At 40.9% G+C, this 22,253-nt stretch overlaps 2 protein-coding genes and 1 pseudogene across 3 annotated transcripts in view; 2 read left to right on the top strand and 1 right to left on the bottom strand.

The window, feature by feature from the left end:
* Positions 1-2,363, top strand: part of RASSF6 (Ras association domain family member 6) — a 38,724-nt gene extending 36,361 nt beyond the window's left edge. The window contains exon 11 of the transcript XR_012377940.1: positions 154-2,363. The gene's annotated coding sequence lies outside the window, so the exon portion shown is untranslated. The remainder of the gene's footprint in view (positions 1-153) is intronic.
* The window catches only part of LOC112835512 (alpha-fetoprotein-like), a 58,689-nt gene that overhangs the window by 7,121 nt on the left and 29,315 nt on the right, over positions 1-22,253 (bottom strand). The window contains exon 13 of one of the 2 annotated variants that reach the window (XM_073891783.1): positions 13,892-14,024. In XM_073891783.1, the coding sequence (XP_073747884.1) occupies positions 13,892-14,024 (133 nt within the window). Of the gene's footprint in view, positions 1-9,540; positions 14,025-22,253 lie in introns of those variants that run through there. The other variant, XM_025886985.2, reaches the window with a different exon arrangement.
* Positions 5,467-8,782, top strand: LOC112835963 (pyruvate dehydrogenase E1 component subunit beta, mitochondrial pseudogene; annotated as a pseudogene).

Raw genomic sequence — 22,253 nt, 5'->3', positions numbered from 1 at the left:
GCAGAGGGCCTTGGGGATTCTCCGCAGACCCAAGGCCCGGATCACATAATGTCTGTGTCTGGAGGTCTGCGGGGAAGTTTGGAGGCCCAAAGAAAGAATCGGGTACTGCTGCAGGTGTGCCTGGACTAGGAGCTAAAGGGGCTTCTTTTGCAGGAACCCAGTGCAACTCTGTGCATGATTTGGGCAGCAGCGTCTCCGAAGCTGTGTGGGACAGAAGCTGGGCAAGTGGTTTCCTAGATGGCCACCCCGGGCAGGGGGGCAGGACTGTCTCTCTGTGAGCAAGCACTGAATTGAGGAGGTGGAGCAGAGAGCAGTGATTTGTGCGAGGGCATAGACCTAACACTCAGCTCCAGGCTATGCCACCACAAACAAAATAAAAAGCTGGAGATGGGGTTGGGGACACAAATGGGAAAGAAAGCTGCACAGGCAACTAGCCCTGGAGAAAGCACACTGGGCAAAGCAGTGGAGGGAAAAAGTCCACCTCCCAGAAGCCTTGCCGGTTCGCCCCGGGAGTCAGGAAAGCCCAAACTGCCTCCTACAATGTTTCTTCAGCGCCCTCTACTGACGAAGCGCGACATCATGCAAAACTCAAAGGAAGCACATTTAAAGGGTCCATATCCATTTTTCACAGAACCAACAGCTGTGAATGAATTTGGAGCCCAGAGTCAATAAAATACTTTTGGTCTATTAGCAAAGATTAAGAAATGATACTAAATACTCAATAAAGTACAATGAGATAACCACTGCAGCTACTGGTAGAAATACAAATGGATATAACTTTTCTTGAAATCAATGTGGTAGTTCATCCTATAATTCAACTTATAGGATCTTATATTGAAATAATCAGGCATGCAAAACATTATGCAAAGATACTTATTATATTGCTATTGTGGTAAAAGGAAGAAAATAACCTAAATGATCAAAAATAGAAAATGATTAAAGGGAAAAACATTTCCCCAAGAATGGTATGCAGCTATTAGAATTATGTTTCCAAATAAACTTTAATTATAGAAGAAAATTCTTCTTCCATATCTAAGAATATACATACAAATATTCAAAATGTCTCTTACCCATAAAATGTTTGTGTGTGTGTGTGTGTGTGTGTGTGTGTGTGTACACTACATACAAACCAAAAATACATTAAATATGGTTATATCTGGGTTATAGAATTATGGGTGAATCATTTATTTTTCCATGCTTATTAAATATTCTAAATCAACACGTGTTACTTTTCAAATTTGGAATAGAAAAGTTATGATTAGAAAGTTACCAACCAGGTGCGCCTGGGTGGCTCAGTCGGTTAAGCGTCTGACTCTTGGTTTCCACTCAGGTCATGATTGCAAAGTCATGAGATGGAGCCCCACATTGGGCTCTGCATTCAGTGTGGAGTCTGCTTGAGGTTCTTTCCCCTTCCTTCTCCCTCCTCCTCTACTACTCCCCCTGCTCACGCTCTCTCTCTCTCTAAAATAAATAAATAAAATCTTTAAAAAAGAAGGTTACTAACAAAAAGTAGCAAGTACATGTAAGCACAGAGTCCTACTAGATGCAAAAACATCAAAGTATTTAGTAAGACATTGACTTCACTTCTGTGGTAGTTTTAAAATATATTCATAAAGCCTTTGATATTCCTCCTTTCAAGAGATAGGACCTAATCTTCCTCACCTTGCAAATGGACCGGACTTAGGGATTCAATCCTAATGAATAGAGGAAAGCAGAAGTGACAGTGTGTGATTCTGGGGCTAGGTCACATAGCACTGTGGCATCCTCCTTGCTCACTCTCTTGGATCACGGGCTCTTGGGGAAGCCAACTACCATGCTGGGAGCAGCCCGGAGAAAGGCCTGCATGATGGGAACGGAGACCTTTGCCAAAGTCTGCAACAACCGAGGCCTCCTGGCCCCATGTGCTGGCCCCAGTCAAGCCTTCAGATGACATAGCCCTGTCTAACCGTTTGACTACAACCTCATGAGAGACCCTGAGCCAGAAAACCCAGCTAACCCACTCCTGGATTCCCGATCCTCAGAAAACCTATGAGATAAGAAATGTTTGTTGCTGCTAAATTTTAGGGTAATTTGTTACATAGCAATAGATAACCAATACAATTTCTGAGACAAAAATTTATTCGGAAGCATCTTTGCATAATACGAGAATATAAACTTTTGTCATAAAACTGTTTATCCTTGTTCTAGGTGGCTCGAATATTTCACTACCAGTTACATATTAGGTCAAATTCGATCCCAGATAATGTTAATACTTATTAATGGTAGAGGACCTGTTACATTCATCTTTGTATACTTCGCTGTACTTAATGTTGTGTCTTGTGCATAGGATGCGCTTGATAAAAATCAACTGAATAAAAGCCTTAATGACCTAGTGAATCAGTGAGTAAAAGAATGAGTGAATGAGTTATAGGAAATATTTTTTTCTAAAAATCTCCTGTATATATGCCTCCTTTTCACAAGTCTGACCCGGTAGCTAAAGAAATATAGAATCTTTTTTGTCTGGCTTCCCCAAATTTGGTGGTATGTTTTATTATCTCTTGGCTATATGAAATGTTCAGTTAGGCAGTGTTGCTATGGAATTTTGTTTAGGGCCATTCATGTCGGTTTCAGGAACGGAAGGAGAAAGAAGTCCATTTTCAAGGCAGTTGATGAGGTAGAAAAGATGGCAGGTGTAAGTGTGATGTTGCTATATCTACATGTGAAAGGAAAGGAATGGGATGCAGATAGGACAAAACCCTCAATGGCACCCATTTGTCTTCTAAATAAGAATAGCTAACACCTATTAGATTGAGCCATTTGAAATTGTCAAGATTTAACCTGCAAAAGCAGCAATTTCAGATTACTCACACTAATAGCACTTGCCATTTGCCAAGAAGTGTTTTAAGCTTTACGTATATTAGCTGGTTTAGTGTTTGTTCTAGTCCCACGAAGAAATGACCCTTTCAACCCAGTTTTAAAGATGAAGAAGAAAACCAGCCATGGAGAAGATAGGAGATTTGCTAAGGTCTTTAGTAGAAGAGCTAGGTGGGATATGAATCACGCTCCGGAATCCACCATTTTAACCGCTGTCATCTATGACCTCACCCTCAACTACACTCTCTCAGTCTGGCAGTGGACAGGTGACAGTCTACTTCAGTGGACTGTTGTGGGAGTTGTAGGAGTAACGTGTGCCAAAGGTGGCGCTTTACATGTAACAAGTGTGATAGGTCTTAGCTGTTGTTGTAATTAAACTACACTATGCCCCCAGCCGCCATTGTATCCCTATCCTCCACTAGGTCTTACTGCCGACAACTACTTACCTGTTGTCCTCAAACCCGCCAAACTGAATCACTCACCATTCCTCGAAATACCTCACAACCCACCACATCTCTGTCTGTTCAAACCTTGCCCAGTTTCTAGTCCTTGGCCAGGGTCACTCCCTCCGTGACTTTTCCTGGTCTCTGTGACAGTGTGTGATCTTAGACTCCCGGGCATCACATTATCAGTTAGCTCTGCTCTTGTGACACTGGGAGTTTGAAATCTGCCTTTTTTTGTAATTCCTGATGTGATTGTGTCCTGTATAAGTTCATTAGTTATCTGGTTTTAGTATATTCGTGTTATGCTCTATAGCACCTAGCAGTGTATGCAATACGTAGGAACTTAACAAACGTTTCTTTGGATCTAACTTGCTGATGTATATGAACATGTTGAAATCACTGGCGTGAGGAAAAACTCTTTAAAATCAAGTGAAGTGGGGGCACCTGGGTGGCTCTGTCGGTTAAGCATCTCACTTTGGCTCAGGTCATGATCTCAGTGTCCTGGGATTGAGCCCTGTGTCAGGATTCACCCTTAGCGGGGAGTCAGCTTGTCCCTTTCCCTCTCCCCCCCCCGCCCCTCCTTCCACTTGTGTGTGTGAATACTTTCTCAAATAAAGTAAAACAAACAAGTAAATAAATAAAATAAAGTGTACTATAGTGAGGATTAAATTTTTTTATAATCAAAATAACTCACTTATTTAGTAGGCACTAAAATATTACTGCTTAGTTTTTATTACACACAAAATCTGGAAAAATAAAAGTCCAAATGATTAAGTTCATTATGTCATTTATGCCAAGATTTCTGGGGAGAAGACTACTATTACAAATCATCACTGAAAGCTCAAATTAATAAATATCAGGGCGCCTAGGTTCCATTGTCAGCATCATATATATATAGGGTAAAAATAAAAGGTGGACAGATGGGAAAAATGGGTTAAGGAGGTCAGAGGTCAATTTAAAAATTTAGAGAAGAGAGCACACATACCAAAAATACATAATATATACAACATATATATTATATATATACATACATATATATTATATATATTATATATTTTATATATATACATATTAGAGAATGAGATGGACAGGAAAGAAGGAGAAATTGAATGAACATGTGAGGAATTCTTCCAAGGCTGAGGCTTTAATTGCAGAGTCAGTGGTTAAGGGAGACAACTGTTCACGGAGAGAAACAGCTATTGTCGCCTCAACACTGTGAAGAGAAAACCGCCAACAATTTGCAACGAGTGCTTCAGGGAGATTTCTCTGGCGCTGAGTTTCCAGATAATGATGTTCCCTGACATGACAAAGGAGCACTAACGCCCTGGTGAAGAGCCCAGTTTCTGGAGCTGAATGGTCTAGATTGGAATCCTGGTTCCAAACCACCAGTGAATACCCGGGCAAGTTACTTAACCTCTCCGCACTCAGAGTCGTGGTCTGTAGAATGGGAAGGTTAATAATAGTACCTGCCTCTTTAGATTGTGATGAGGACCGAATGAGTTTTTCCCAGGTAAAAACTTACAACACTAGCACCATGCTAGTTAGCTCGGCAGCCAGGGACAAAAACGAGCCAGAAGTTAAGTCTAACTATGTGTCTTTAGAACACAGGCTGTTGCAAAAGCAGACTTATCTAGCACGTAGGGAGACTATGTACGGCCCACAGGACCTATTCCTCACCTCAGTCCTGAACTTTTGGAGCTTTGCTAGTAACTCAAAGACTCTTGGCAAACAGAATGTTAAATATTTTCTTGATTTCATAATGTGTTCAATGCCTTAGGCACAAGGCAAAGTCCTGATTAGTTCAAGTCTAACTGATGGCGAAAGAAAGAGGCAAAAAGAAGGAAAGACATGTTTTCGCCAAGCTCCACCCGAAGGTAAACTTTATGAAGATAGGGATTTTGTTCTGTTCTGTTTGGTCACCGATGTGTCACGAGCTCCTAGAACCGTGCCTCGTACACAGCAGATACCCACTAAAAATCTGCTGAATGAATGAATGTTATGAGTGGTTCCAAGTACCTTCCCAGTTTCACACCTTCAAAAAAAAAAAAAGGCAATTATAAAGGTGACTTATTATAGAGCACATTCCATTTAGTTCAATGATCATTTCCAGCAGTGTTACAGACAGAAACTTCAAAGCTGCACTTGGGTCTTTCTAATTTTGGAAACCCAGCAGCCAGTTCCCAGCGAGATGTGACAGCCCATTGCATCTACCTGAGGTTTTGAAAGACTCCCTTGATTTCATATTTCTGGTGCTGCTCCTGAGAAGCTGAAAGCTTCTGGGAGAAAGGAAGAACGTAAGCTGGTTGTATGAGGGTTACGAGTAGTAGATTTCTCTGCTAAGTAGGAAAGGAGAGATTTGGTGTAGCCTGGCGAGGATCCTTGAGTATCATTGTGAGTGGCTGAAAAATGATGTTGTTTCGTATTCTGGATATTAGACATGAGTTTCATTACTCATGAAAAATAAGAGGCAGATCTCAGGTCATTCGGCGATGGCTAGAGGACACAGTCAAGATGGCGGCAGTGTCTGGCCTGATGCGGAGACCCCTTGAACAGGTCTCGGGGCTGCTGAGGAGGCGCTTCCACCGGACGGCGCCGGCGGCGCTGCAGGTGACAGTTCGTGAGGCTATAAACCAAGGTATGGATGAGGAGCTGGAAAGAGATGAGAAGGTATTTCTGCTTGGGGAAGAAGTTGCCCAGTATGATGGGGCATATAAGGTTAGTCGAGGCCTGTGGAAGAAATATGGAGATAAGAGGATCATAGACACTCCCATATCTGAGATGGGCTTTGCTGGAATTGCTGTGGGTGCAGCTATGGCTGGGTTGAGGCCCATTTGTGAATTTATGACCTTCAATTTCTCTATGCAAGCCATTGACCAGGTTATAAACTCAGCTGCCAAGACCTACTACATGTCGGGGGGCCATCAGCCTGTGCCCATAGTCTTCAGGGGGCCCAATGGTGCCTCAGCAGGCGTGGCTGCCCAACACTCACAGTGCTTTGCTGCCTGGTATGGGCACTGCCCAGGCTTAAACGTGGTCAGCCCCTGGAATTCAGAGGATGCAAAAGGACTTATTAAATCAGCCATTCGGGATGATAATCCAGTGGGAGTGCTAGAGAATGAACTGATGTATGGAGTTCCTTTTGAATTTCCCTCAGAAGCTCAGTCAAAAGATTTTCTGATTCCCATTGGAAAAGCCAAAATAGAAAGGCAAGGGACACACATAACCGTAGTTGCCCATTCAAGACCTGTGGGCCACTGCTTAGAAGCTGCAACAGTGCTATCTAAAGCGGGAATTGAATGTGAGGTGATAAATATGCGAACCATCAGACCAATGGACATTGAAACAATAGAAGCCAGTGTCATGAAGACCAATCATCTCATAACTGTGGAAGGAGGCTGGCCACAGTTTGGAGTAGGAGCTGAAGTTTGTGCCAGGATCATGGAAGGCCCTGCATTCAATTCCCTGGATGCTCCTGCAGTTCGTGTCACTGGTGCTGACGTCCCAGTGCCTTATGCAAAGATTCTGGAAGACAACTCTATACCTCAGGTTAACGACATCATATTTGCAATAAAGAAAACATTAAATATTTAGTTTGGACTTGAATTTCAAGTCATTAGGATTTACTTAAAATACTTGCTGTCACTTCACCTGGATTGTACTGTAAGACCTTACAATTCATAAAGTTATCCTTAAAGCAACAAGAAGACAAATGTTTTTGTACTTGGAAGAAGTTTAAATGTGCTTGTATGTGGAAAAATTCTTCTCTCCTGCCCTAGACTCCATGGGGCTTTTTTTGGTCTCTTACGATTACCACGTTCTTTGAATAAGGCTAATGTAAAATTTTACCCTCTCACAAGGACAAGGTATGAATGTGGCAGAGTTCTACAGAAAGATGTATCCAAAAACGACAACTTGTATGTAAAGATGAAACCTATTATCTACATTTGCTGTTAGATTGTTTTGATAAGGAATAAAGGAGTTCCTAATTATAAAAAAAAAAAGGCAGATCTCAGTAAAGACTCTATGTTGACATTTTCTGTAATCATTTGCCTCCCAAGAGAGACTGGCACTTTTCAATCAGTTTGGACCCCTAGAAAAAACAAAAGCAAATAAGTACATCTGTAAGAAAAAGAGAAACAAAACAAAACAAAACAAAACATCTGAACATCTATGATCCCCAAATAGAAAATCTTTAAGACTTACCTGTTATATGCCTGAGAGGGGCTCTAATGTGCCCACAGCTCAAGGTCTTAGACTTTCTCATGACCTAGTCTCTGTGCTTAAGGACTTAACTAACTGCTATGCCTCTCCCACTCTCAGGACCCCAGATTTGGAATCAATAAAAATTTGCTGTTTCCTCAAAAAAATTTGAGACTGTTTAGCTGCAGGGTAAAAACGGACAATCAACATCAGTTTCTCATTGCATTTTAAAACTTCCCCAGGCGAATCCCATGCTAAATCATCATATAATCAGGTATAAGAACTCAAGAGGAACAAAATCACCAACATTGATCACAGTATCTCTACTGCCTTCATATATTCATATATACTGGTATTGACCTCTATGCTTTCCAGAAGTTTTCCCCAATTTTTACCCGTATAGTTTTTATTCAAATAAAAGTCATTTGTGGAAGCCCAGAGAAATCAATAAAAGTTAACTTGCCTTTAGTGAAGTGGGAATGGGACCCCTAGAACTTCACTGCTAAGGTTAGCGCATGCACGCACACACGCCCCCTAGGTGATAGATGATTTGCACTCCTAAGAGCCCCTAGCACCCTGTGGGACATGGTTAGAAGTCTGTTAATTTAGTCCTTCTTCGTGCCCTCAAACAGACCACACCTAAATCATCTAGAGACTGGAATTTATTTGTTTTTAAAAAGAGCACCCCAGTTTAAGGTATCTTTGTTCTGTTGGGTTTTTTTTAAGATTTCATTTATTCATTTGAGAGAGAGAGACAGAGAGAGAGACAGAGAGAGCATGAGCAGGGGAGAGAGGCAGAGGCAGAGGGAGAAGCAGACTTACCCCTGAGCTGGGAGCCCGATGTGGGGGTCGATCCTAGGACCCCGGATCACGACTTGAGCTCAAGGCAGACGCCTAACCATCTGAGCCACCCAGGTGCCCCGGTATCCTTGTTTCTATGGCAACCCATGACTTTTTAAATCCATCTTTGTGGGAAATTTTCCCATAAACTTAACCTCAAGACCCTCATATTTAATCTTGTTCATTGGCTCTGAAACTAACAATAGTGGGGTAAGTCTTGTTTCTCCGTATCTGTCCTTCCAGACTTTATTTCATAGTTCCTCAGTAAATTTCTAATTTGTAATGAAAATAAATGTTGGGGTAGGGGGACGTTTCTGGTAAAGGTAAAGTAGAAGAAAGGCATCTGAGAAACCACTATAATAATGAGAAATGTCCCGCATGAAATAAGGGATGATAACGTTACATCTTGAGGCAAAGTCCAAGGAAGATATTGAAATATAAAACATGGACTCATATAATGTAATGCAGGGAAAAGACAGAGGAAACATTTTCCTTACACTGACATCAAATTAGTCACTCTGATTTCCTATCATCCTGGACATGTTGGTAGACTGCTATCATGTCACCTAAGACTTTGGAATAAACACTACCAATTTCTCCATATCCCTGTGACATGCTTTTCAATCCTGTTATTGTTCTAGATACTCTCTGGACATAACAATTTGCCAGTGTCCTTTTAAAATGTATTGTCTCTCATCTCTTCCAATATCCCAGTGCAATCATGATAAAAATATTATTTAAAAAAGAAGAAAGCCTTACTGATGCTAAAAAAAAAAATCGACATCAGAGATATTGATGAACTCTTGAGGGAAAAAAAAAGAAAGTCATCAGTATGATACTGACCAATATTTCAAAGTACAAAAATAGGAGCTCAGAATAATAAAATGATGATATGTCACAGCAGTAAAAGACCAGAAAGTCACTGATTTCTGGGTTGCTTTTGGTTCTTGTCTGCTGCCCAGCCTGTTTTTTCAAACTTCCTAAAGATTCCTGTAGCCACCACCATGCTTTCAATGAACTAATCTTTACTTAACCAGAATTTGATCCTATTATTTACACCTAAAGAACTCCCATTGACATATCAGTAAAAATACTGTTCCAATAATAGACAAAATAATATTTTAAAATGCAAGCACCCAGAAAGTTTATCTCCCAGGTGCCCATTCTGAAATAATACAGACAGACATACATATGCACCTGTATGTTAAGAATGTAGCCCAGCAAACCATAAAATAATCCGAGAAAAAAACATAAAATAGTATTTTAGAAATAGTCCAATTTACCCAGGACAGCCATGAATCAACCCCAGAAATAACTAGATCCAACTGAAAGATTAAGTTAGAAGACTTTTTGAAATATATAAGAAGACAGAATATTCTCTTACAAAAACTATATTATTGAGAACCTGAAGCATTGTAGTGATGTGTTGAAAGTAGGTGCTTTATTTGCCAACATAGAAAAAGAAAGACAATTGGTAACTCTCAAAAACAGAAGGATATGGTAGGGAATCATAGTCCAAATGTGCAAAACTTATGAAAGTGGCATGATTTTCTGCAGCTTAGGTAAGAAAATAGATTTCGTTTAATCTCTACACCTTTTAACAGGGTGTGTCATTCCATTGGTCAATCCACTCATGGTACTCAGGTAAATTATATTCCAAGTAAACACACAATTAAATATACTATTTAATGGTTTCCAGTTTTTAGCATCCACTTATGAACAAAGCATATGAACCTTATATTTGATATGCAGATAAATAAACCCAGACAATGTAGAAGTAATAGTATATACAGCTTTAAAAAGAAAAGCTGGCAAGGAAGTCAAAGAAAGTTTAGACACATTAACTATTTTTGGAGAATCATTAGATGCCGACTGGTATTAAAGGGCCAAGAAATAAAATATAACCAATAAAAGAACTAAAAATACTTTTAAATAAATTAAGAAAGCATCTATGGATAAGGTTCTTGAAGTTAGCATAAGTACACTAAATTCATTACATGATGTTAATATTTTAAGAAACTATTACAGTGATGATGGTAATCACTGGAACTAAAAGTGCAAACTTAAAATTGGTTACCTTTTGGGAACGGGAAAAGCACCCAGCTCTTCTGCTTGAACTTTTACTGTATTCACGTATTACCTACATAATTTTTCAAAGCATGCATAATGTAGTATAAGAAACTGAACATGGTAACCGGGAATGATCTGATCCACATAAGTTGGGATTATCATGCTGCTTCATCTGATCCTTTTTTCTTCTTTGGAAACACATCCAAGATTGCAGTAGCTCTGATACCAGACCCATCAAATTGTTAAGCACAGACACCTTAACTGGCAGATCTTTCCACATGAACCTGTGTCAAGTCACATCTAACAGTAGAACCTCGCTTTTTTTTCCATTGTTAAATTTCTTGTATTATTTTCAAAGCATTATTTCAACCTGCCCACATTTCTGCTAATTCATGTTTACTTTCTTCTATATTATATTCTGTTGGTTGATAGAGAAATATCTCAGGCTATCATTATCATTCCCCACTGGCCTGGCAGAAAGAATTTCTGTGAGTCAAATTTTCTTGTTGAACCTGCTGATGTCTACAGTTCGTGTTATTACTTCATGGAATGTGAGATGCCTTTTCTTTGGATGATCCAAATTCACCCTGTGTAGCTGAATTTCTTATTTTTTTTCTTACATATATATTTCAGTTGTACTCTTGCCAACATTCCAACATTGACTTTGGTCCACCCTTTTTCTCCATAGAATTTGGCTTGCTTCTTAAAATATGTCTTCCGTCTTATCTAAAAATGCTTTATCTTCCCAATAGCCATAGCTAGTAAGACAGTCTTCAAACCTGCCCACTTTCTCTTTTAACAGGCAGAACAGGTTCGCATAATCGACTATTATAATCTCAGAAAAGAAAACAAAGAAAACGCCTGTAGGTCCTTGGAGCGGTTAGTCTTTCCTAGCTAACTTGGAACATGCATAGACTGCCAGTTGGCTGAGTCTCTTCACTTCTGGGGTCTTGGTTCCATGGGGGTTCCTGGAGTATCTAGGTATTATTCCTTTGCACTATAGTCAAATCTAGAACCCTTTATTAAACATAGAAGTACAAAGACACGAATTCTTGACAATAAAATTCTAAAACAGTTTGATAATCTATTCCCACATTTTTTGCTAAGCCTGTTCATACACCATAAAGTTATTTTTTTAAATATTCCAGTCTTATCTTTATATTTAATATCCCCAAATTCCTTCCCTTTCTTTCATAAATGTGTTATTTTCCCATTGTTTCATTATTTCTGCTACTGTCCTTGGTTCCAGCTTCTCACTGAGTGTTGGGCATATGAAATATGGGGAGGGAAGGGGGAACAGTGTATGATTAGCCACTTGCACCTTAGCAAAGTGATTCTTAAAGTGGTCCCCAAACCAGCAGCATCAGCAGCACCTGGGAACTTGTTAGAAATGCAAATTATCAGACCCCACCCCAGAACTACTGAGTCAGACACCCTGTGGGTGGAAAATGCTGATTTTGTTTTAGTAAGCTCTGGAATTGATTCTGATGCACACTAACATTTCAGAATCATTGCCTTAGGATAATCAGACAAGGGTAAACTTGACCAAACTTTAGAGATAGTACATAATTACAGATAATAAGCATTTTTATCTGAAGAAGTAATTCTGGCAAATTTTAATGAACATGATATATTCTTCAGATAGCTTCTATTTTCTCCTTTAATTTGGAGGAGAAATCCTAAAAGAAAGTAGAGAGGGGAGGGGAGGGGAGAGAAGGGGAAAATAGTTGGGCTTTCCAACCATTAAGTTAAAGATTGCTGTTAGGCAAAAAGTGTGGGGAAAAACACACAGAAATCTTCCTATCCTGCTACTCACCAATAATAGTTTGAGCAAATAATATTCTTATGCAGGAACAAGAATACTTCAAGAAAACTCGCTTGGGAAATCGCAGGCATAGGCCCTTCTTCAAAGTGTTGATCTGTGTGGCTACGGGGTTGTTACTCAGGTGGAAACATGTTTTCTGAATGCTTTACGAAAAGCAAAAAGGCTTTAAAATAAATAAATAGACTCTAGCATGGGTGATTACTTTGATTTTGTGTATCAGCGAGTCTGAAAGTCAGTAAAATTTTTCTGTGAACAACCTGATAGTCAAGAGTTGGGGCTTTGCCGTTCATACAACCTCTGTCACAGTTGTGTCTCAGTCTGCAATTTCTTAATTCAGCCGTTGTAGACAGAAAGCAGCCGTAGACAATACATAAATAGATGGGCACGGCTGTGTGTCAATACAACCTTATTTATATAAACAGGAAGTGGAGTCGATTAGCCCAAGGGCTGTAGTTTGCCTGCCCTTGACTAGACCATAGACATATGATTTTTAACATAGACACATGTACAGTTTAGCCGAATGGGTAGAAAAGAGCCACTGAAGGTAATTAAAGATTCATGAAAATTGTTACCTGCGAAAACATTTCCCTGGGCCACTGCTAAACTTAACCCTGATCCAAAGTATCCCTAGTCTGTTTGCACTATAAAGGCTGCTTTATTTTTTTTTACCTACACTCTTGCATTCCTCTGCTCAGATACTGTAATCTACTATTTCTGAGTTTCTGTTCCTCACTTCATGCCCCTGGGACAGCAGTTTGTCCTAGGTCCCCTCCATGAATTTTTTTTTTAAGATTTTATTTATTTGACAGAGAGAGACACATTGAGGGAGGGAACACAAGCAGGGGAAGTGGGAGAGGGAGAAGAAGCAGGGAGCCCGATGTGGGGCTCGATCCCAGGACCCCGGGATCATGACCTGAGCCGAAGGCAGACGCTTAACGACTGAGCCACCCAGGCACCACCCCCCCCGTGAATTTATGTGAATTTTCTGTGCCACATCCTACCATGATATTCTTAGAAATTTAACTCCTACTTGAAATGAAAATCATTTACTTGTTAACTGTATGCAATTAGATGAATTCCAGAAAACAGTCTGCTGGGAGTCAGTTTGGTGGGTGTGCACAGATACTCTGTTCTGTCATTGTTCTTTCCTCTCTATTCTTCAATCCCTATTCTGATGATCTTCTGGCCACTGAGAAAATGAAAACCTTTTCACTGGTTCCTTAGTTAAGCCCCAAACTACATTTGGTGACTATTCCTGACTGTGTCCCAGAAATTTCTAGAACAAAACTACAGTTTGCCCAGACAGGTTTTTAAACTGCTATTTCTTTAAAATTTCATGACATTCCAAGGACACCATTTCTCTACAGTTACCCAAGTCTTCAGTCCATCCTCCCTCCTCACACCCCGAATCCTAAGCATCTCCACTCCATCTGGTGTCATGGCTCTGATATTCATCTCTATCTGTGTCTAACCCTGATCGTTTCCTCAAGTAAACATAAATATTAACATATCCTAAAGCTGAATATAATCGATTACACCATTCCATCTAGACTGTGATTTTCTCCGCATTCACTCACAACTGGAATGGAGAACTTTTTTTTTTTTTTAACTTCAGTAAATCCTAAGCATGCTAAGAGAAAAGACAAGGAGACAGAGATACCTCTTCTCGGAAACACATTTCACTTGTCTCTGTTTGGCAGCACTTCTCCACCAGGTGGGCGAAATCTGCAAGCATCGATTGGAACTGCATCTCTGTTGCATATGGTTTCTGCTTCACAAGGTTGCTGAGGAACCTGAATCAGAAAGGAGTGGCAAAAATACAGGTACACCCTGAGTTCTAGAAGACCAGCTTGCACACCTGCCTTACTGATTTAAAGCTAGACACCACCCACACCTCTTGGTCGCCCCCACTCTGATGGTTAGAAGCCCGGAAAATGCTGTGCTGTGTTCACAGATTTCACACTGCCCATCTCCATCTTCGTGTTTTGCCCAACATATTTTTCTTCCAGGACATCTCTTTTACATAATTCATACATTAAATTTAATTATTTTTATGTAATTATTACTAGGGTAAAGATTTTTGTTTTCTATTTTCATTGCATTGGATGGTAAATAGATGATATAGTAAATTAAATCGTTTTTCCTATAATATTTTGTTATGAACACTTATTCTGAACAACTAACTTCCAAATAAATATTACAAGTGTAACACAGCTGGAAGTTGAGGGTCTTTCATACGTTATTAATGATAAGCCAACAAACCAATTTCAAACTATAATGGTTTGATAATCATCTCCAATTTCCTTCACCAAAGAGTTTCCCCCACAACTGTAGTTTCAACCACTTTGAATATTCAAAAGTGTATCATGGTTTCTGTCTCTCTAGTTAATAGTATTCCAAATCTTCCAGTGTTATCTCTTCCCTCTTTCTCTCTCTCTCTCTCTCTCTTTTTGTTTTTTTTACTGTTTTAGACCAAGACAGATTTAACCACAGAGAAAATAAGGCATGAGGGGTAGGAAAAATGCACATTAATCAGTATTTTACTGTTTAACCAAAAACCCTTGCTTATTCTTCGTTTTCAAATTCAAATTGATAATACCCCGTGGCCTTATTTGTGCCTTGAATGGGTATAAAAGAAAATATCTCAAAGCTCTAAGTAGCTATTTCTCTGATAATTTAAGCCAGGGGTCCAGTAAACAACTGCAGATAGTAATTATTTTAGGCTTAGAAGTATAGTGTTATAAATATATCATATCACAAGACAGAAAACTCCAAAGCTCCAGTTGCCTGGGGTGGGCTGCTCAGTAGGCAGGGGGCAGGCACAGTCTGTGTCCTGCTGTCATCAGTGGGGGAAGATGGAGGGGAGGGACTAGCCAGTGAAGGGGGAGGTGCCCGCTGTGGTCAGTTTCACTCTCTGCCCCACACACGCCCTCCTCTTCTCCCAGCTGTCTCAATGTGGGCAGCTGACCCAAGAGACTCGCTGAGCCATTTGACTCCTGGACTAAGAGGCCACCACCTTTCACTGCCCAGCAGTGACCAACAGCAACGTCCCCAGCATACAGGTGGCACCAGCTCAGGCACTGTGCAGCAGTGAGCATGGTCATCCGCACGGAAGGCAGGCACCGGGAGCAAAGTGGGGGACATGGCTAAAGCAAACTTGGCCCTCTGCAGCTCTCAAGACCAGCGCAGTCGAGCAGTGCCCTAGGGACCTACAAAAACAGCCGCGCCCAGATGCCCATAGCATTCCGATCCCATTAAACAACAGAACAAGAGACATCCAGCTTAACATGGTAGCCCACTGGACATGCCTCTTTGAACTTGCCATTTCGACTCCACCCTCTCCCACCACGCCAACCCTCACACCCCCACCCTGCCTTGAGGATAGACAAGCTAAAACAACAACAGGACTAAAAATATTGGGAAAGCACAGCTACTGATTTTTTTTTTTTAAGATTTTATTTATTTATTTGTCAGAGAGAGAGCACAAACAGGGGGAGTGGCAGGCAGAGGGAGAAGCAGGTTTCCTGCCAGGGGCCTGACAAGCAAGGAGCCCGATGTGGGACTTGATCCCAGCACACTGGGATCATGACCTGATCTGAAGGCAGATGCTTAACCAAATGAACCACCCAGGTGCCCCACTAATAATTTCTTTTCAGAAACCACCTCAAAAGGAGCCTGGTTTGAGGAATACATAATCATTGCCCCTCAGGTGCCAGACAGCTGAAAGAAGTGAAGAGATTTTAACTACTCCCATGTTTGCCTCTAACTCTAAGTCCTAGGAATCTAGGGAGGGAAATCAGATACGGGAACAAGGACTTAATGTACAGAAATGCTCATTGCCAAAATGTATACTGGTTAGAAGTTGAAAACAATTTTCATGTCCAGCAATAAGGAATGGTTAAATTCATTATAGTACCCAGATGGTGGAATAGTACCATGCCATTAAAATGTGGTTTTGAAGATTAATTAGTGACCAAAATGCATACATTATAATTTTTAAAAACTATATCAAAAATAGTGGCAACAGCCAACGTATTTACTATGATCCAGGCAATGTGCTGAGAATTTATATTATCCCATGTAATATTGTCAGTTACCTTTTTAATAAGGCTCTATGTCATCTCCATTTTGCAGTTGTAACCATGATCTCAGACCCCCTGGGAATATTACAGTTTTGGACATATACAGCAAACCAGTGAGGTCAGCCTCCCTCCCAGAAGGCAAGAGGATTGGGAACCACTTGGGAGAACTCCTCCTGAGACCAGAAGTCAGCCTCACAGACTGCTACCCAGTAAGAAAGGCTTGGTCAGTGGAAGACGGGAATGATTTCGTGGTTCCCCAACTGAGCCTTCATTAGACTCATTTCTGAGTTACATGGGATCAGGATTCCTATTTGAAAAAGTGCTCTAAGAGAACTTTCACTGAAGTCCTGCCGACGATGGAGACATACACAGCACTGCCCTGGGGCCCGCTGCAAGTGGATGATAATCCTGGGGGTCAGGGGAAAGGGGTGGTTTTCTTTTCACGACAAAACAGAACACAGTTTTGTCATTTCAAGGGACCCCATCTGCAGCCGAGCAGGAGACAGCAGCACCTGGAGGGCAGAATGGTACCCAGGGGCCCAGGAGTGGTGCCAGGGAGAGCATGCTTGGAGAATTCCTGAGGGTCAAGGGAGTTTCCTCAGCTCTCCCGTAAGCACGGACTCTAGGGATAATTGCTGGAACCGAAATTTTGTATAAGCAGCTAGTCACAAGACTGTGCAAAACTTATTAAATATTAGAATCATAGACTGATGGACAAAGGGCAATTGTGGGAGCGTGCGCTTGTAAGCATGTGGGACATTATATATTCTTATACTACACATATGTTTACAATGGGCACCTCTGCAGTGTTGGAATAAAAGTGTTATGATTTTCTTCTCTCTGTATTTTCTAAATTTTCTGCAATGATTCTGCATTACTTTAATAACAACAGAAATCAATATTTTAAAAAGAAATAGAATAGTATAAACATTGTTTTCTCTCCGACTCTTCTGTACATAGTTAATCTTCTAATTAGACCTAAACTTGATCTCATTTGAAAGAAAATGCTGTACTTCTTTTTAAGTATCTCCGTATAATTCAAGTTTGTATGGTTAGCTATATCATCAAACTAGTTTCCACTACCTTTGAATAATCATTATCAGTTTTTAAGAAACTAATTAGTAAAAGTGAGAAATATAGGCTATTTTCCACTGGAATTTGGTGGAATTTGTCTTAGAATGTATTTTCCTACAAAAACAATATTACTCATGATGCTGAGATTCACTGACCAATCCTTGAAAGCATAGGCTTGCTAAAGTCCCAGGTAATAGAAACTACCTGTCATGCGTGCCTATACTGTGGAAATACCCATCTCCAAACTTGTAATTGGGGCTTCTATGATCTGGCTTAGGGGATTCAGCACCGAAAGGGCAGGAGCTAGTACAGGGAGGGGACAGAGTTTACTACTAGTTCAGGCAGAAGCTGGACTTCTCTTTCCTTCTTTTGTCATAAAAGGCACAAACTTAGAAGTCAAACTTACTTTGGTTCAACTAGATAGTGTGATGGTGAGTGAAGTACTTAACCTCTCTGACCTTTACCTATAAAAAGAAAATGTGAACACCTACATTGCAAGGCAATTGTAAGGACCAAAAGTAACGTATTAAAGGGCTGAGTACAGTTACTGGCATACTCCAGGCAATAAACAATGGCAAAGATAATAGTACTGATGAATAATTATAATAATAATAGCACATCTTGTTTCCATTTCAAATTTTCGGTTGTTTCCAACCACGGTCTCCTTCTTCCCTGATTCTCACAATAAATGGTACATTGTCACAACTCTTCTCCTATGTATTCATTTATTCATTCAGCAGATGATTGATGAGCATCGTCATAATTTCCCTAAGGATCTAAGCTGTAGATTCAACAGTAATAGAGAAACCTAATGGGAGAGGCAGGAAAGCTCCCTTGTCTATACCCTCTTCCCTCACTTACAAGCTGTGGGATCCAAGTGATTCCAAGGGATTGGATGGCTTGGCCCCTCCCAAGCTCTCTAGTCTCACCCCAAAAGTTTCTGTCCCTTCCCTTACTTATGCCTCAGTCACACTGAACCACTCCACTCTGCTTTCCTTTTTCCCCTGCTGGGGGTGCTGATTTCCAAATGCACTTCCCCAGAGGGACCAGTAGGGGGAAGACGAGCAAGACCGCTGGGTTTCCCGAACATCAGCCAACAGCTGCTTATTTAAACCCGGAGAAACATCCGAATTGTACTGGAATAGGCAAAGGGAAAAAAGTCTCCCATTATGAGAAGATAGAAGGTCTGGGAATGAAATTCAGAGCAGGGATATCAGGAGGTCATGTTATTCCTCCTTGGAACTCCAGACGTAAAGGCGGTCATTTCTACAACTGGGGACTCTGTGACACTTAGAAGCTGGACTCCCTACCCCCCCAAACTGTCAAACACTTGTGATCTGCTTGCAGTTTATTTACCTCTCCTGCCCACTTCCTCCCTCTCCCACCCTGATCTCCTTACCTACCAACCTGACCACTGTTATTTAAAAATAGTTCCCTTAATTCTATTTTTTAGCTTAAAATTTTTAGTTTACCTTTTTACGTCTTAAATCCTATTTCTAATTCAGTACCATCAACTTGTTTTCAGTTTTTCACTTCTATGATATTAATCTTTCATTTTCATTAAATTTACCTACCATTTCATTTAAAGTACATTCTAGTCTTTGTATACTTTCTTAAATCTTTGCATTTCAACTCAATATTTTTAATTGGATTTTAATTTTTTTTTACTTTGAACTTCTATTTCCCTTTGATTGTCTCTATCTTATTACACGATCTCAATTTCTACCTTCTCTTCTACCTTGCTCAATTTTTCTTTCCCCACCCGAAGCCCCTTCACTGGTTTTTTTGTTTGCTTGTTTTTGCATTTATGCTGTGATGGTCAGCCCGAATTATAAATGTATAAAAGCCATAGAGAGCCCTTGCCACTATCCCAGGAAGTAAGGGTTTTTTTTTTTTTTCCAATTTGACCCTTGACTCCTAATATGGATTCTTGCAGAATATTCCAGAAATCTCTACTTTAACTGTTTCTATGCTACTGTTTTCTCCATATAGAGAACACAGTGAATTCACTTGAACAGGAATGAGTCCTAATATTTCATACTTTTTATTATCTAGCCCTTATCTAAGAGCTCAGTGTTTTGTTTTATTTTATTTTATTTACTTTTTTATTTTATTTTATTTTATTTTATTTTGAGAGGGAGAGAGAGAAAGCACAGGTGTGAGTAGGAGGGGAGGGGCAGAGGAAGAGGGAGAAAGAGGGAGAGAGAGAATCTTAAGCAGGCTCCATGCCCAGCACAGAGCCCCGACTGGGTGCTCAAACTCACAACCCTGAAATCTCGACCTGAGCTGAAATCAGGAGTTGGACACTTAACCAACTGAGCCATCCAGATGCCCCAAGAGTTCAGTGTTTTAAAAATTATAACCAATACTATGATTCCTTGATTAGGGCACACTAAAAGCTGTACGTTGGTAGTTAAAGCGTATGTGCTTTGAGCCAGATAGCTTGGGTGAATTTTCCAGCTCAACGACCTATTTACCTGTTGCATGATCTCATACCAAGTCTTCTTGCCTTCTGAGCCTCAGTTTCCTTATAATTAAAATGGCATATCATGTCACCTACCTCATAAATTTGTGGTAAGGATTTGGTGAGATGCCATACAGAAAGCGGTGCCTATCTATGCCCAGAGAACTTCCTCAAAAGAAGGCTAACGTGCACACTAGAAGAGACCTCATTCTTCTACGTTCCCACATCCAGCCTGAGCGAACAGAAGAATGGCTGACTAAATGTTAACAATGGTCTTCGGGGGTTTCCTGGGAAGTGTTAACGTCTAGGTTAGGACTGGCTCACCTTGACAACGGCAGTAAGGATTCCAAGGGTCAGCTGGCTTAAGAATTGCAAGTGCTGTGATAAAACAGAGCAAGCAACAGCCTGTACTTACTGCCTGGGAGCATGCGTCACTCCGGAAGCAACACCAACTTTGCCTCACTTGGCAAGAGATATTGTTGGACTCGTAATATTTAGACCCTGCAAGTGCATGTCTTAGAGTAAATAAATGAATTAGAAATACAGGAAGCTACCACTCCTAATGATCTTGGGGGGGAAGGAATAATGAGGACTAAGGCTCCCTTGCTTTCTCCTGAGGACAGGAGCAGGGGCTCTAGAAGGGAGCTGCCCCACCGTTGCGGGGCTGGAGTGCAATCAATGCATGCTACTGATTCAGGGAAACCAGAATTTCACCCTTTGGCTTTTCCTAGAACGGTCACCTTTGGTCATCTCCAAATGGGGCCTCTAACAGCACACTCACCAGAAGCGGAGTTCATTCCAGGGGAAAATGCCTGGACCGTGCTGGAGTATCTTGGCTCCAGGCTCAGGAGTGGAATGGGGGTGAAGAGATAGATGATTGGTGCTGCTAAGAAAGGAAATTCTTTGTCTGCAGCAGCAAACAAGGAGTCTCTTTTCTAAGAGCTGACAGTAACTGTTGCATTCAATCCGTCTATGCAGGAGTGGGGAGAATTGGGGGAAATGCCAACCACCTGTGAGATCTTAATCACCTTATGCCCTCTGTGGCAAAGGGCAAATCGGCTGCTCTAAAGTTATGTGTGCTGATGCACTACTTCCAAAGCCAACCCGGTGACACCTCAGGCACCTCAGCCTCGGTCACAGTCAGAAATCTGAGTCTCCCAGGTCACCTGTCACCATGCTGAGGTTTCTACACCCCTAATCTGACCCATCTCCTGCTCTCCTGGTCCTCTGTCTCCTTTGTAACTTGAGGCTTTCTCAAGAAAACATCCCTCTATCCACAGCTTCTCTTCTGAAGTTCTCTGTCTTGCTCATAAGAAAACATGAGACTCCCCAAAGGATACCGCTTCCCCCAGGACCTTTCAAGGGGAGGCTGTTTTACTTGAACTCCACCTACCTTAGTATCTAGGTCTCTTTTACTTCCAAGATAGCTCTTCTTCATCCTCTTTGAAAAGCCAGAGCTCCTTTGAAGTACACCTTATCAAGCTCTAACATCCCTCATCGATATTTATTCCTGCCCCATATAGAAAGTCTGGTCATTTTCCCTCATTTTTGATGACTTCAGACCCAGTGTATCACCTCTCTTTCCACCATTATCTTGACATTTATCATTTTCTATAGTTTCAACAACTGTATTAATGATCCACAGGTGGCAGATTGATTACAAAAATGGACGAATTATCCATCTTTATCTGTATTCATGTCCTTTACAATGTGATGTTCCAACTCTTCCTATCAAGAAATGAAGTCTATTTCCATACCCTACTTTAATCTGCCCTGGCCCTATGACCTACCTTACAGCATCAGTGGCATTGCATATTTCCAAACCTGGGCCTCGTGAGACCCCCACACATCCACCTTCTCCCAGCTACCATGTGAAGAAGCCTAGGTTAACCTGCCAGAGGACAGAAGACCACGTGCCGCAGAGACAAGCCGTCCTAGCCAAGGCCAGGCTTGGCCAGCCAGCTCCCAGCTGACTTAGCAGCTGACCATACACTCTTGAGCAAGCCCAGCTAAGAATGGCTGAGGCTGGCCCAGGTCAACAGACTCATCGTCAACCTGCAGACTCGATTGCTGACTTCATCCAGAAGCCCTTTTTACACAGAACACATGTTGGGAAACTCTGCACAAATGTATAGACTTTGTATTCTACTGGCAACATTTCTGACCAGTAGGCTTCAGTATTGGAAACAGCAACCAAATCCGAATTGCACTTTGCAAAGTAATAACTTATATTCATAAAATTTTCTAATTTATATATGTTTTCATATGCATTACATATGTATATATCATACACACACACACGTTCAAATGTTCCAAATTTCCCATTTTAGGAAAAATAAATTAATGTACTGCTCTGTCAATATTTTATGATCAATAGACTTCAATCTCACTAGCTGATCTAA

Source organism: Callorhinus ursinus, unplaced genomic scaffold (genome assembly GCF_003265705.2).
Source record: "Callorhinus ursinus isolate GAN/ISIS: 27379988/994484 unplaced genomic scaffold, GSC_fseal_2.0 scaffold4, whole genome shotgun sequence".
Taxonomy (NCBI): domain Eukaryota; kingdom Metazoa; phylum Chordata; class Mammalia; order Carnivora; family Otariidae; genus Callorhinus; species Callorhinus ursinus.
The sequence above is the reverse complement of the archived record's forward strand: the minus strand, read 5'-3'. Positions and strand labels throughout refer to the sequence as shown.